Source organism: Nannospalax galili, unplaced genomic scaffold (assembly GCF_000622305.1).
Source record: "Nannospalax galili isolate Female #2095 unplaced genomic scaffold, S.galili_v1.0 scaffold346, whole genome shotgun sequence".
NCBI classification, from domain to species: domain Eukaryota; kingdom Metazoa; phylum Chordata; class Mammalia; order Rodentia; family Spalacidae; genus Nannospalax; species Nannospalax galili.
In genome coordinates, this window is record NW_008357637.1 from 8,840,138 (window position 1) to 8,855,870 (window position 15,733).

The following is a 15,733-nucleotide window of genomic DNA, read 5'->3' on the forward strand; positions in this document are numbered from 1 at the left end:
CACAGAGGAACTGAGAACACGTTTATTGTTGTCAAGTGCTTCCAACAGCACCACCAAGCATTGTGGCACAAAGGTATCCATCTTCTGCTGTATGGAGCCACAGAGGCCAAATGAACTATTCCTTGAAAAAACTTCTATAATTCTATAGATACACTATTTGTGTGCTCCTTCTAGAGACCTTATTATTGCTCATTTCCCAAATTCATGACATTTCATGTTATTTTGCTCAAAATTATTTTACAGAATATTTTACTGAAAAATGGTAACTGATGGAATTATGCTGAATTTATTGTAAGCAAAGACTAAAAAAAAAAAAAAAATCTTACCAGGAGGCTTCATCTCAAGTTTTATTTCTGTAAAAGAAACAGAGAGCATTTTTGTATTTAGAACCATCCGACCAGGCTGCTTTCTTTCAGGATTCAATGTGCCCTTCATCTGGTTCTCCTCACCTTTGGTTGTTAAGTACAACTCTGCTGTGCTTCTTGCTTCACCCCTTGGCTCCAGTCGAGCAATTACTGAATAAACGCCTGAGGAGAAGAACAACCAGCGTTCAATTTCTGGTATATCTCTTTAGTAATATACATATGTAGTTTTTATGCCTGTTCTTTATTTTCTTTTTCTTTCTTTTTTTAAAAAAATATTTTATTTATTATTTCTTATTTTATGCATATGTGTGTATTGCCTGCATATAGGTAAGTGCACCCGTGTCATTCAATGCCCATGGAGAACAGAAGAGACTGTCGGATCCCCTGGAACTGGAGTTATGGACAGTTGTTAACTGCCATGTGGGTTCTGGGATTTTTTCTTTTTCTTAAAGTATACCACATTGAATTGTAGAGTGTAAGCACAATCAAAGGTAAACATACAGAAAACAGATGAGGGTTAAATTACATATTCACTGGGAAACTGTCTATGAAAGTACCTTCGTCATCTGGGGTCACATTGTGGATGGTCATGTAATGGCAGCGACCGTCATTCCTAAAGTTGTATTTCTGGCTCTCAGTCAGCTCTGTTGGTCCTTTGTACCACGTTACTATGGCATCATCAAAGGACACTTCACACTCAAAAGTAGCCGATTGATGCTCGCTCACCACGATGTTCTGTATGCGCTTGGTAAACTGAATTGGCTCAGCTGTTTAAATACAAAGGATTCAAAGTTAGATTGTATAAAGGGGAATTCTTTCTACTGTGATTTCCTGAAGTTGTTTAAAGCTCTATCTCTGATGATGATGATGATGATGATGATGATGATGATGTTTCTTGAGACATGGTTTCACTATGTGCCCTAGGCTGGTCTGTCTTGCAGTCTTCCTGCCTCGGTCTCCCAAGTGCTAGAAGTATAGGCTGTAGATGTATGCCACCAAGCCCAGCAAAGAGAGTTTATCTTTTGCGATACTGGTGTTAAGCCTGGGAACTGGTAGATGAGTGTTATACCATCTTCAGTCCTTTAAAAAAATTTATTTTGAGACAGGGTCTAACTAAATTGCCTAGGCTGACCCCAAATTTGCCATTCTCCTGCCTCAGCCTCCTAAATAGTTGGGATTACAGGTATGTGTTATGGTGCTTGGCTTTCATTTTTAGTCACTTGTGAAATAACAGAAAAAAGCAAATGCAAATATAAAACAAGATAATGAATTATTCTTGTATTAATAATAAAATCTGTTCTAGTTCTTAAGGGATTTCTATTTTATTGATGATGGAAAGTGTAAAGAAATCTCTGAGAATGCCTAAAATAGTCATGAAATATTCATACAAAAGAGATCAAAGGGAGATTAGAACCTCCAAAGTCATATTAAATTTCAAAATGTTCATGAAATAGAAGGTTCATAGTAGAGAGCACATAATCCTTCAATCAATATCTCAGTGAAGCCCTTCCTTACCTCAAGAAAATACTTTTTGTTATTTAATATCTAGAATTATCTCTTATACAAAGACTTCCCATGAAATAATTTCAAACTCAATAGGAAATCCACAATTCTAAATTTTAAAGGATTCTTTTTAGAGTTTAGAAACCTTCTTTCCAGTACATAGGAGAGAATACAAAAGAGAGCCAACATCCTGAGGACCACAGGGGTGTTTTCTAGGCCAGAGTAGGTGGTCTTTCTCCAAAACATGTCTGGAAATCTGCAATGGCATGCATAACAGCACCCTGAGCATCTTATAGATCATGGTGGTATGGTGAGATTTTTCATTAAAGAATACATTGAAAATATCAATAATTTAAAAATGATTAGCACTGTACTCTAATATGAAGTCATTTAAAAAATTCAAACTTTAAAAACAAGGCAATTGATATTCATTGTGAAATAAGTCAGAAGAGCTTAAATACTTAAGTAAATAAGATATAATTTATGTATAGTAAGCATATAAATTATATATCTGATCTTATTTTTGCAAACAAAACTAAGTACTAACAGTGAAACATAGTCAAGAGTTTTTTCTCAGGACAGTTCAAGTTTAGTTGTCTAAATCTAAGCAATTAGGAAATGAATATTTTTGCTCTTAAAGTCAGGGATTTTAATTCAAGGGTTTAGAACGTTGGAATACAAACCTCAAATGAAATCAGTATTTCTGAAAAGAAAGCAGTTACTCTCTCATCATGCCCATTAAGCCGATGTAACATAAAAACCAACAAACAAAATATCAATTCCTAACCACAGTCCTCTAGACTTACTGCCAGGGCATCTTGTCCTTTCCAAGATTTCTCCCAGGACCCACAGTTGTGTTATAAGAACTACGAAAACTAGCCTTTTAGCAGAAGTAATTATTTAAAAAAAATCATGTCTCCGTCTAGACTAAAATCCAAACGTTGTCTAAATGAAATGCATGCATTTTATTGAATAGCTCCCATTTGAGTTATATGAATTTTGACATGAGAGTGAGCATGTAAGTATGTGGGGGGGGTGAGGACACATGAACCTTTTGGGACATGTTTGAGTGGGAGGTTACAGGGGACCTGCACATTTGCCACTGCCCTGTTCCGCAGTGGGCAACTCTGCCCAGTCTTTCACCCACCTTCAATTCTGAGCTCTGCTGAAGTTTCAAGGCCTTTATGCTTGCAGGTGTACTGACCCTGGTCTTCTGCACGAACATCCGCAATGGTCAGTTTGTGGACTTTGTGCTCTACTTCTGTTTTCACTCTACCTTGGGGTTTAAGGATTCTGCCATTTCTGAACCACTCAGATTTCACATTTGGTACAGAAAACTGACATGTCATGGTGCAAGTCTGGCCTTCTTTCAAAGTAACATCCTGGAGATTCCGTTCCCAAGCAGGCTCTGTTGGGATACAGTAACAATGTTGCTCAGCATGACATGCAAATGAGCTCAATAAGAATCTCACTATGTTTTTTTAACTGTTTTTTAACTCACCAATTACAGTTAGCTTGGCACTAGCGATGTGGGGACCACACACCAGTCTGTAATTGCCCTGATCTTTAAGTTGACAGTTTTTGACTCTGAGTGTATGCCGGTCACCATCAATCCTTATTTCAAATTTATCACTGGGCTCCAGTTTTTCAGTCCCTTTGTACCATGAGAGCTTGATTTCTGGATAATTAATCTTAATGTCAATTTCAAAGATGGCATCATTATCTTTCAGAACTGTCTGATTTTCAATATCCTTGATCAGAGTGACAGGCTAGAAGAATAAGGAATTAAAATGTGTTAGTCACCCCTTCCCTTTAATTCCCAATGATAATTTGTATATTTTATTATTAGCATAGTTCATTTTACCTCTGTCTGTGTCAGCCTTTGCTGAATAAATGACACAAGTTCCTCAAATTCCTTTTCATCCCGTTCTGACTTCTCTATTTCCTCAATTTCCTGAAAGAGGAAAAAAAATTATGTCAGGAACACTTTGAATTAGCAGGTATGTGACTGTCTGACTTCATTCCTGATGCGTGTTAGATTACGGTACATCGTCTCCTTAGAAATGTATCATTCTGTTAGTTCAAGGCATTCTGCTAATTTGAACAATGTTTGGCGTTTCAAACACCAGTTTATTTTTCGGATGCTGCTGCAACAAAGGACCTACCAATCTGTGTGTCTCCTCCTCCTGACTCTGCTTTAGCAGCTCAAATGCCTGGAGGAGGCCCCGGAAGTCAGTAATTCCATACATGCGGGCATATTTCTCATATTCTTTAGGATCAACATTTTTGAGAAGCTCCATGATGTCAATTTCCTCTTCTTCCCCTGATCCTTTCTTTAGGGCTGGAGTCCTAAATGGAAGAAGTTAAGATATATCACACACCTTCTGTTTATTTTGAGCTGTTTCTTGTAACTCATAAACATTTTTCTCTTACAAAAAAAACAGTTAGTTCAATGTTCTCTATTCAAGAAATGCAATTTTACTGCATTGAATAAAACAATGAAAAAGGCATTTTGGAGCTGGAGTGGATAAGATTGGACTATTGTTTCGTAGTGTAGAAATCTGATCAAAGAGTTTAAGAAAGAAAAGACTATAGAAGCATGTTTTCAGACATTATAACTAGGAGCCAAATTAAAGGTTGTAATATAAAGAAACATCAACTGAAAACCTTATTGAGGTAAATATCATATACCATGAAAAAGAACTGTGGAAATTCTATGCTAATTATTTCAGCAATTAAGGTAGAAACATAAACTGTATTGAAATTATTGGTAATTGTGGAAATGTTTAAAATAATTTATCTAGAAAACCATGTATAGCATAAAAACTTTATGTAAAGATAAAACTTTCCTACTTGTGTACATGCAGAGAGTAGGTCTCTCTGTAGGCCATTTCCTTTGGTTTAAATGCTTTAAGCCTCCCCTCATTCTTTAACTTTCCCTTCAATGATTCAGAAACAGAGCCCAATAGACCATTTCAGTGTTGGAAACTAGCTTGACATTTCTGATATTATAGCTTATGTTCTTTAACAACCTGAATCTTGGAATAAACAGTCCATACTTCTTGAATGATCTCTTTGTGAGTACTTGCTATTTACGATGTTTTACTGAACTTACTTTTTCAGCATTGCTCGAAGATCACCTTCGATCTTCTCCTGTTTCTTCCTTTCATCCACTTGTAGGTTGACATTACTTTCGATTTCACCATGTTTGTTAAACGCGACACAGCGGTACAACCCAGAATCGGTTTTTGTGGTGTCTCTAATCTCCAGTTTTGCTTCATCGCCCTTTTGGTGGATGAGGATACGACCTCCTTGATTCAGCTGTCTCCACTTCCCTTTTGTCCATTTAACATTCGGGATTGGGTCACCTCCAACTTTTGCAATAAATGTGGCAGTGGTTTCTAAGGAATACGGAAAACAAAATTAGACAAAAATCTTCCAGAACTGGTGCTTCTAAAATGAAATCAGCGCAGACTGGAAGAAGATGCATGTTTCATGAAACACTTACTTTCCACGACTCTGATACTCTGAGGCTCTGATATGAAAAAGAGTTTGCCATCCACTGCTGCTTTCTTAGGTGTTGGGGCTGCAGCTGGTTTTTCTGAGAAACATATTTTTGTATTTGGTTAATACAAGAACTTTAAATTTATAATAAATATTCTGGTGTACAAAATAAACTTTAGGAGCTTGGCAGTGCCATAAGTATCAGGTCCTCCAAAACTCACTAGGTGTCAGTTGTGAAAGATGAAGTAGTTTCATGGGCGTTTATTCAGTGATAGATAATGTAGGTTGAACTATAATCTGTTACTAGCATCCCGTGTGAATGGACTTAATTCTATAGATTTCCTCTGGGCTATGTCATCAAGATACTTTACATCATGTTAGTCTAGCTAGCATCACTTTTGGAGTTCACTGAATACCTCCTTTTGGTTATGCTGGAATAGTTTCAAGACATAGGTTGGTGACCTTTTGGCAACTCAAATACTTTGTATTGAAATTATTTCCACTAAATTACTGAATACTTCACGGATAAAGAGGCTACGAATTTCAAATGATGAATAACATTTCTAGCTGTCTAACTCCATTTTTTATTTAAATTATAACAGCAAATCAACATAGGTAGTTTCTGGTTTGATTTGCCCCATACTTTTGCAGTATATTTACCTTTAATGGTCACTTTGCACTTGGAAATGTCGCTTCCAGCCACATTGGAAGCCTTACACACATAATCTCCTGAATCTGCTTTAGCTGACTCCTTGAGCTCCAGCACAGCTGTCCCGCTAGCAAAGCTGAAGCTGCATCTGTCCGAAGGCTTTATCTCCCTGCCAGCCTTCAACCACTGGATCCGGATGGGCTCTGAGCCCTGCACATGGCAGCTGAGTTGCACAAAATCTCCTTCACTTGCTGTTACTGGAGAAAGGTGCTGGTCAAACACAGGCGGTTTCTTAGGCTCTGGAATTGAAGAGGTATTTTCATGAGGAACACAAAGACCATAAAGTCAAGAATACATTAAGTTTCCCAAAAGAAATGAGCAAAGGGCAAAAAGGTTTTTCTTCCAACAGGTAACCGTGGATGCTGTGGTGGATGGAATTATGAGCCAAGGTGTATTCTTCTTTGAAGGCAGTTGTTAACATGTGTTAGGTTTAAAGAAAATCAGGGTTTAAAAACAAGCAAAGGACAGCTGCTATGCTGCCCACGAACCACCACAGCGTCTGTATCCTGACTAAGCTCAGCAAATGCCACACTGGCACTTACTACCAGCTTCTGTGCCACGTAGCATGGTTTTGATTCTCTTAAACCTGAAGACAGATGTGTTTTTGTGGCACCCTAAAAGCTAAAAACTTATGGGGAAATTCTCATCACCTACAGCAGCAATGATTGTTAGTGTCTGGGAAAGAAAGCCAATATCTGAGTTATGGATACACTCAAATATTAATGTGGGAGTTTCTTTGTTTTGTTTTTTTCTCTTAGCTATTAAATGCAGCTACAGCTGAATATAAAATCCAGTTATAGCTCAAAGAAGTTCAGGGTTGAAGTTCAGTGTTAAACTGAAAAGTAAGGATGAAAGCTTGAGTAATGTGACAGGATGTACATGTGCGACTCAGTGTTATCAGCTAGCTCTGCTCAATGATTCTAAGATCTGAAGATGGAAAAATAAGGCCAATACTCATGACTACAACTTCTAATATCTAATAATTCAGTAGATCTCTATAAATAATATCCTTTATAAATAATATCCAGAATTCTACAGAATTCTACCACCATGAGTATAAACCACCACTGAGAAAACACCCTTCATTTTACTAAATGTATTGAAACTGAGTGCATTTCAGTTCCATCAAGTGAATGATTAACTATGAATCTGTAGTCAGGAAAACTCAGCAATAGCAACCTGTTCATGACATTAACCTATGATATTAGCTATCTAATATTTAATGATGGAGATCTGCACACTCTGAGACAGCCAGCCAGCTCATCTGAGGTGACCATGCATTCCATGCTTTTCTAGAAAGTTGCTTTGTAAAATGATGATGTGTAATGCTAATATTTGACTGAAGCCATTTTAAGTAGAAAATCAGATAAAGGTTTTCTCCAACAACACAGCTGGTTTCTTTGCTTAAACAATAACTTTGTATTTAAGTATATCTCTTATAATGATATATAGCATTTTTTGCTCATATTTTTTGAGAAAATTTTTACTATTTTATCTGGCACTAATATCCACTTATGGTCCAAAAGCTGTAATAAATATGTTAAGCAATAACCTTTTAGAAATATACTTAGAAAGGGAATGTTTCAGACTATAACTGATAGCAAGCAACGCTAACATATTATTCTGTGATTAAAAAAATTATTTTTATTTTATGTGTATGCATGTATTGCCTGCATGTAGGTAAGTGCACCTGTGTTGTGCAATGCCCACAGAAGTCAGAAGAGGCTGTCAGATCCCCTGGACTGGAGTTACGGACAGTTGTTAGCTGTCATGTGGGTTCTGGGATTCGAACCCGGGTCTTCTGCAAGAACAACCAGTGTTCTTAACCACTGATCCATCTCTCCAACCCCTATTCTATGATATTTTTAAAAATATTCAAAACAAATGCATTCCATAAAAATATCTGTTACTTGTGCACATGTGTCAAAGTAGATTTTGACTTCTAGATACACAAGGGATTTTTTTTAAGATCTGTTTTTTATTTATGTGTCTGTGTGAGTATATGCCATGTCTATGCTGGTGTTCATGGAGGCCAGAAGAGGACATCAGAGCCCCTGGAGCTGGAGTTACAGGCAATTGTGAGCTACCTGATGTGGGTGCTGGGAACTGAACTCTGGTCCTCTGGAAGAGTAGGAAGCACTGTTAAGTGCTCAGCCATCTCTCCTGCTACTTGAGTGAATTTGAGGGTATGATTTACAAAGCTGATATTTGAGACCATTTATTAAATGGCATCTATTTGGGGGGTCCAAATAATTAAATTATGAATAATATACTTTTTAGTAAATGTGTATGGAATGATGGCATGGAATGATTGGTGTGTGTGAGAAAACCTGATGGGCCACAGCTGTGAAAACTACTAACCTTTAATGACAATTGAAGATGTGCACAGAGCCGAGCCTGCATCATTTGTGGCCTTACAGGTGTACAAACCAGCATCGGCCATGCTCGCTTTCTTGACTTGCAGCAGAAGTGCATTGTTCTTGAATGTGATCTCACAGTTAGAAGTTGGATGTATCTCTACATTATTTTTGTACCAAGCAACAGTTATCGGCTGGGAACCCGCCACACGCCCTTCCAGTTTGAACGAATTCCCTTCTGTTTCCTCTACTGTCTCTGAGAGTTTTTTAGTGAAACTTGGTGGGATGAGCCGTTCTGTAAAAATTGAAAAAATAAATGAAATGGATCCAGAAGTAGGTTTTTAATACGAGGCTTTTCAAGAAAAGGAAGTCCTATGTTTTAGTTAACAATCAAGGATAACCAGGAAAACCCAGTAATAGGAATTCCTATTCCTAAGCATCTCTGCTTCCTCCCACAGCTTATTCTCAGCTGTCCTCAGAGTTACAGGATGGATGATGAAAATAGTTTACAGCCATTTGCAGAACCAGGAATTTATAAAAAGAAAGACTTGATCTTAGAGTTAAGAGAGGACATAGAAACTTTCCAAAAAGTACAGATTAAATGAGATTTTTCAAAAGAAACTTCCTTTTAGAGATTTCATATTATTTGTTTTTAGCTGGTGACTTATTTTATCCATCATAATAAACCCCGTGCTGGTAGGGTTATGCTTTCAAATGGCTACGCTTTTTAGACCCCATGCAAAATAAACTCTACCTTTTATATTAAGCTGGGCTGTGCAGGAGTCTTTTCCCACTTCATTCACAGCATAGCAGGTATACTGCCCAGAGTCTCCTTTGTCCACTTTCAGGATGGTCAGGTGGGCACTGTTTTCCAGATAACTGATTTGGTAGTTCCCACCACTTCGTATCTCCTTGTTGTCCTTGGCCCAGCTGACCTTGATGGGCTGTGTTCCAGTGACACGGCACTCAAAGTCAGCACTTTCTCCCACCACAGCATTCACAGGGGCCAGGGGAATATCAAAGAAGGGCGGATTCTTCCCCTCTAAGGGAGAGCACAAAGACAAGTTTTCAGATTATTCCAGACCTGGGCCATCTCAGTTTCTATAGTAATGTTTCCTTCCAAATTCTGTATATTTCAAAATTTCAATTACAGGAATAGATGTCTAAGAATCCACCAACCTGTGAGGATGAGTTTGGCACTAGAAGAAGCAGAGCCTACGGGATTTGTGGCTGTGCAAGAATACTGGCCCACGAGACTTCTGTCTGTTTTAAAAATATTCAGAGTGGCCACATTATCTAAATATGATGTTTGCACATTTGAGCTGTCTTTCAATGGCTTGCCATCTTTATACCAAGACACTGAGATGGGCTCTGACCCATTTATGACGCATTCAAAAACCACTGGCAATCCAACAGTTTCCTGCACATCTCTCAGTTGTCGAGAAAATGATGGTGGAAGTTTTTGCTCTGGAAGAACAGGATTAAAGCAATGAACACATCTGTACATTTATATTTATTAACATTCATCTTACAAATGTATAGAGTTTTATATAAGGAATATTAACAGATCTTGAGTTAATTTTCAGATGAAGAAAAGCATGTAAACTTTGGGAGAAAACATTTGTACAGGAGGATGTGCAAAAAAAAGTCCATAAGCCAATAGAGATATTGATAAGCTTAAGGGATACTCTGAGCTCGTGGCAGATCCTCTTGCTTGTTAACATTGCCTTCTAGAAAGCTGAATGAGATGTGTAAGTTTAAAAACATACAGTCACTTATTTCCCTTTAAGATTTATAAAGGCAAATGTTGACATAATCTTTCCAATTGAACATTTTGTCATCTCCCTATACATGAAGAATGTAGAAAAGGTGGAGTTAGGCTTGGTAGCACACACCTGTAATATCATCACTGGGGAGGCAGAGGCAAGAAGACTGTCCATGAGTTTGAGACCAACCTGGTCAACCTGGTCTACACAGTGAGTTTTCTCAGATACATAGCAAAGCCTTCAAAACCCCGAATAAACAAACAAAAAGCTCAACAAAAGAGGATAGGCTGGTAACCACTTAAGCGATAAATAAATGACATTTTGATTTTCCCCAAAGAAGGCCCTCATTAGATATTTTAAATCTTTTTTAAAAAAGCATAAATTTATTCACTTTTAAAATAGTCTAATTACCTTGAACAGTCAGGAAAGTTGATGAAGAAACTTCGCCCACACTGTTTTCAGCCCTGCAGATATATTCTCCACTGTCATTGCTGTCAACCTGGTTGAAAACCAGTGTAGCAACATTGTTCCTAAAATGCATTTTGTAAGTAGCACTGGGCCTCAACTTTGTATCTCCTTTGTACCAGGATACTCCAATTTCAGGGGTTCCAGCAAGTTGACATTGTAAAGAGGCAGAATCACCAACCGTAACCTTCACAGGCTCCAACTGCTTGACAAAATATGGTGGTTCTGCAGAGAGGGAGATAATTAGCTGTGAAGGACACATCAGGACCATTGTTTGAGTACAAAGCTATGAACTCGAAGCATGACAAACCTAGTATCAGAATCTGTGCTGAGCAGGAGTCTTTGCCAGAGGCATTTTCGATGTAGCAGTTGTACTGTCCTGCATCCTCTACCATGCTGCTGGGAATTTCCAGGATCGCCGACTTTTCGGTTGTGGTGATATTACATCTCTGAGAAGGAGTTACATTTATACCATTTTTCTTCCATGTAACTGAAATGGGAGGAGTTCCAGAGAATGTCCCCTCTAGGATTAGGGGCTTTCCTTTCTCTATGCTGTAATCATTGAGTCTCTTCACAAATTTGGCTGGCGCTGGTGTAAACAAATTGATAAAGTAGAATCAAATACTTATATACACAAACACAGCACATCTTACTGCTATATGCATTTTAATAGTATGAACAGAATAGCAAACAAACCTTTTACAAAGAGATGTGTTGTACAAGAAGCCCTGCCAGCTTCATTGCTTACTATGCACGTATATTCTCCACTTTGGGATGTATCCACGTCAAACAACTCCAGTTCAGCCACCGAGTCCTCCAGAGACACATTACATCTGGCCCCAGGAACTAACTCACTGCTACCTTTGAACCAGCTAACACTGAAAGGAGGCGTTCCTTTTATGATGCTTGTGAAAGTGACATTGGTCCCAGTTAAGACATCCATGGGATCAGGTTTCTGAATGAAAGATGGTGGTTCTAAACAAAAAGGCACAAATGAGGAAAAGCTTAATATTTTTGAACTGTGATGGGCAGTTATTTAGGCAATGAGGTCCTATTCTGATGTGTTTTGAACTGACCTCTCACAGTCAGAGGGGCACTGCATTCATCAGAACCGGCCATGTTTGTAGCTATACATGTGTAGTCGCCAGCATCAGATTCCTCTAGCATATTCACAGTTAGGGCACAAGTGTTGTCAGTCAGTGTGGTCTGGTATTTTCTGCCACTGCTGATCTCATTCCCTTCATGGAACCAGGAGACAGAGATGGGGGGTGACCCATAGACTTTGCACTCCAGCACAACTGAGGAGCCCGACAGACCATTTGTTTCTTTCAGTTTTCTTGTGAATGATGGTGGGATAATTCGATCTGAATTTGATATTTTTAAAAAAAGCAAAGGAAGGACCATAAGTTATAAATTGTCGACAAGAGATTAAATGGCAGTTATCTTTGTGGTGGAATATCCTAGATCTGCTTGGATCTCTTGAAAGAGTCTCAAAGAATTGCCTGTGGGATTTCATGATGAATTAATACATTAACTGACTTGCATTTGGTCTTTTTGCTATTGTGAGTCTCACATGGTAAATGACCTAGAAAAGCACTTTAACATTGCCCAGAGATTAGATTTTATTCCTATACTGCTTTTGGAAATTCTTCTGAAAGAAAGGGATCAACATTGGAATACGGTTTTCTTCTTCTAATTGTACAAGCACGCTACCTCTGAATTTACTATTGCAGAGGATGTAAGACTCACATTTCCCTGTAGAAGGTGGAATTTTCTGGTATTTTTGAAAATTAGGAACCATACTGTCATAAAGATGAGTGAAAGTGACAACCAACCTGAAACTTGAACTGAGGCTGTGCAGCTGTCTTTGCCGACGGGATTTTGCACCTCAAAACTGTACATCCCACTGTCGCCGGGTGTCACATTGATGATCTTAAGGCCAGAGACTTTGTTGAAGAAGCTTATTTTGTATTTGCTATCACTTGTCAGCTCTTTTCCATCCTTAAACCATTTAGTACTGAGTTCAGGTGTGCCAGATACTGTACACTCTAAGGTACAGGTGTCTCCTGTGGTAACCTTAACAGATTCTGGCTTTTCCACAATTGTTGCAGGCTCTGAAAGAAATGGCATCATACTTTAAAATAAAATAGAAAAAACTATAGAAAATACAGATCGTCTAACTGTGTGCTCTGTATTCATGAGGAGATCCAATTTTCACTAACCGAGAATGGATAGTGTGGCAAAGCACTCCTGCATCCCAGCATCATTTTTGATCTGGCAGGTGTATTTTCCAGCATTGGCTGGTTCTGCTCTTGAAAACTGCAGGGTTGCAATGTTTTCTGAATAAGAAATCCATATGTTGTCACTTTCTCTGACAATTTCCCCCTTATCTTTGAACCACACCACTGAAACTGGCTCAGCGCCTTCAATCTTCGTCTGCAGCTGGACTTCTTCTCCAATGATGGTAGAAATGTCACTGAGCTTCTTCACAAATCGTGGTGGTGCTGATGAGGAAAGGAAGCAAGACAGGACTTTAAAATGTGTGGGTATAAACTGAGTATTTCTTCCTACTACGAAAGTAAGGGATCAAGCCAGTGCTAATGTATCTTTCCAAATTTTTAAAGAATACACCTTAGAGTTTGTATAAAGTATAAAAAGGTGAATATATCATCCCTCCTAAATTCCTAAAGTCCAGTTGAGGCCTAATGCCCAGTTATCTAGAAGGGTATTTGGCATGAGTTAGAAAAAGGAAGTAGTCTGAACATAAGAGGATTTTTAGAACATCAAACGTAGAATAGACTGTTAGTGATAAAAAGAAACACTCCGTCATACCTAGGGGGGCAACACAGCATTAAAATTAAAGGAACATAGTAGGCAGAAGAGAATGGAATTAATCTAACCTTTGAGGGTGAGGGAACCAACACAAGTGTCACTCCCGACATCATTGGTGGCTTTACACTGGTATTCCCCTATGTCCGCCGTGTCGACATTCAGGATGTGGATGCTTGTGAGGAAGTTCTCGGACATTATCTTGTACTTCTTACCGCTCCTAAGTTCTCTCTTGTCTTTGTGCCAAGAAACTTGAAATGGAGGTGTTCCCTGAAGCTCACATTCAAGATGAACGTCAGCTCCTTTAAGTGTCTCAACGGGAAGAGGCTTTCTTTGGAACATGGGTGGTTCTAGAATTGGAAAAAAAGAAAAAAAAATTGAGTGGATTTGGTAAGTGACTAGGTAAGGGAGGAACCAGGTTCACTCTACCAGAGAAAGGAGAAAACAGCTTTTCCCTTCTTTTGCTGTTTTTTTGGTTTGACAGGGTTAAAGTTGTGTGCTCTTCCAAATTTTCAGTGCATCTTTGATGCACTAAAAACTCAAAGCACTGATGGCCAATCAAACTTGGGATGTAGGGGACACAGAGGGGAGGCTGGTGTGCAGAACAGACATGGACTGAGCCTGACCTTTGACTTTGAGGCTGGTGCTGCTGCTCGCGCTGCCTGCTGCATTGCAGGCCTCGCAGGTGTAGTCTCCGCTGTCTTCCACACTGAGATTCTGCATTTCCAGCACCGCCACCGAGTCCTCGAATGACATTCTGAACTTACTGCTCTCTTGAATTTCAACCTCATCTTTGTACCATAGAACCTTGATTTCTGGAGACCCGCCTATTTTGCATTCATATCTTGTATGTTCGTCCTGTTTCACAATTCGTGAAGGTTCTAGCTTCTTAATGAACCTGGGTGGTTCTAAGGAACCAAGAGGAAAGATAAGAAAAGACATGTATAATACAAGATGAGGTAAAAAAGAAGTCTGTTGGGGAAGACTTTAGCTCCAGAAGACAAATTCATCTGATGCAGTTTAAGGAGGAACAGTGAAGGAGACCTAATTAGAAAAACCCCTAAACTAAAATTTTGTAAAATAAAGTTTTGTAAACACCCACATCAAAATTCTGGCTAAACGAAGGGGTAAAAGGCATTACTTTCCACTGTGTTATTCACTTCCCAGAAAAAGAATCATTTCTCTAGGGCCAAGATCACAGGCACTTGCACAGGAGCCCTCTAAGGTTTATGGGAAAGAGAGAATGTGATTACCCTCCCATGTGAGAACCAGTGGAAAGCTATTTCCTATGGCTTCAAAGATATCAGTTATGTACCATGAAGAGCCAGAGCAAAATGGATCACATTTAAATATTTTAAAGTTCAATTATCTCTCACTATCTTCAAGTGGTTAAGAGCAATGCTGTCTTCACTGACTAGATCTAAATATTCAGACGTAGGGAAGACAAATGGTTAGCTATATGTCATACAGTAAATGGGCTGTTAAAGAGAACCCATTTTAATTTCAAGGTATTTATAAACTACTGATTAAAGAAAATTTAAAGTTCTCTAACTGTTTAAAAAGCAGTCCATGGAAGTATTTAATTTTTGACAATGGCAGTGTGAAACACAATTTTATTTTATAACAGCAGATGATAAGGTATTTACTCCCTATGAGTTAGGAACAAGGACAGCTTAGCAATCTGGAGCACTGCTTGGTTTGAGCTACACATTACCACTGTCCCAACAATGTGCTTAGCAACCTGGGATTTCCCAGCATCAAGCTGTACACACACTCCTCCCCAGTTACTTTGACCTCCATAGCAACTCTTAGTAAACTTCTCTTTTGTGGTGATTTGCATCCAGCATAGACTGATTTGAGGGGCATGTGGAAACGGTTTCCTCAAAATGAACTTCTAGTGGAAAATCTTTATTTACCATCTTATGCCTATTCATGATTGGGCGTACATATGATTAAAATTAGATGCATCATGGGAAATGACATGGGGAGTAAGGCTTACATAACACAAGTCTATCAATAAGACAAAACTATCTATACTTGACCCCTAGCAACCAGTTCCTCTTCTTCCTGGACCACAAAAGGAAGCCCTAGGAGGTGGCCAGGGACTCTTGAGTAAATCTCACTCAGACCCTGCTGCTCTCTTTCCAGCCTGTCCTTGTGCTTTGTCTAGGATACTTTTCTGGTTGTATATGCTTCTCCTTTTTTTTTTTTTTTTTAATTGACAAGATGACAAGA

At 38.7% G+C, this 15,733-nt stretch overlaps 1 protein-coding gene across 2 annotated transcripts in view; it reads right to left on the reverse strand.

Annotated features, from left to right (window-relative positions):
* Nucleotides 1-15,733, reverse strand: part of Ttn (titin) — a 278,254-nt gene that overhangs the window by 169,459 nt on the left and 93,062 nt on the right. For both annotated transcript variants that reach the window (XM_017794905.1, XM_017794904.1), the window contains 21 exons: nt 14,125-14,406; nt 13,570-13,848; nt 12,892-13,173; nt 12,505-12,783; nt 11,746-12,033; nt 11,366-11,644; nt 10,980-11,258; nt 10,616-10,894; nt 9,618-9,905; nt 9,193-9,480; nt 8,443-8,733; nt 6,033-6,320; nt 5,377-5,469; nt 4,984-5,269; nt 4,034-4,217; nt 3,733-3,822; nt 3,370-3,637; nt 3,016-3,276; nt 923-1,132; nt 450-527; nt 327-353 (listed from right to left, as the gene is read on the reverse strand). In XM_017794905.1, coding sequence (XP_017650394.1) covers nt 327-353; nt 450-527; nt 923-1,132; nt 3,016-3,276; nt 3,370-3,637; nt 3,733-3,822; nt 4,034-4,217; nt 4,984-5,269; nt 5,377-5,469; nt 6,033-6,320; nt 8,443-8,733; nt 9,193-9,480; nt 9,618-9,905; nt 10,616-10,894; nt 10,980-11,258; nt 11,366-11,644; nt 11,746-12,033; nt 12,505-12,783; nt 12,892-13,173; nt 13,570-13,848; nt 14,125-14,406 — 4,899 coding nt within the window. The remainder of the gene's footprint in view (nt 1-326; nt 354-449; nt 528-922; nt 1,133-3,015; nt 3,277-3,369; nt 3,638-3,732; nt 3,823-4,033; nt 4,218-4,983; nt 5,270-5,376; nt 5,470-6,032; nt 6,321-8,442; nt 8,734-9,192; nt 9,481-9,617; nt 9,906-10,615; nt 10,895-10,979; nt 11,259-11,365; nt 11,645-11,745; nt 12,034-12,504; nt 12,784-12,891; nt 13,174-13,569; nt 13,849-14,124; nt 14,407-15,733) is intronic.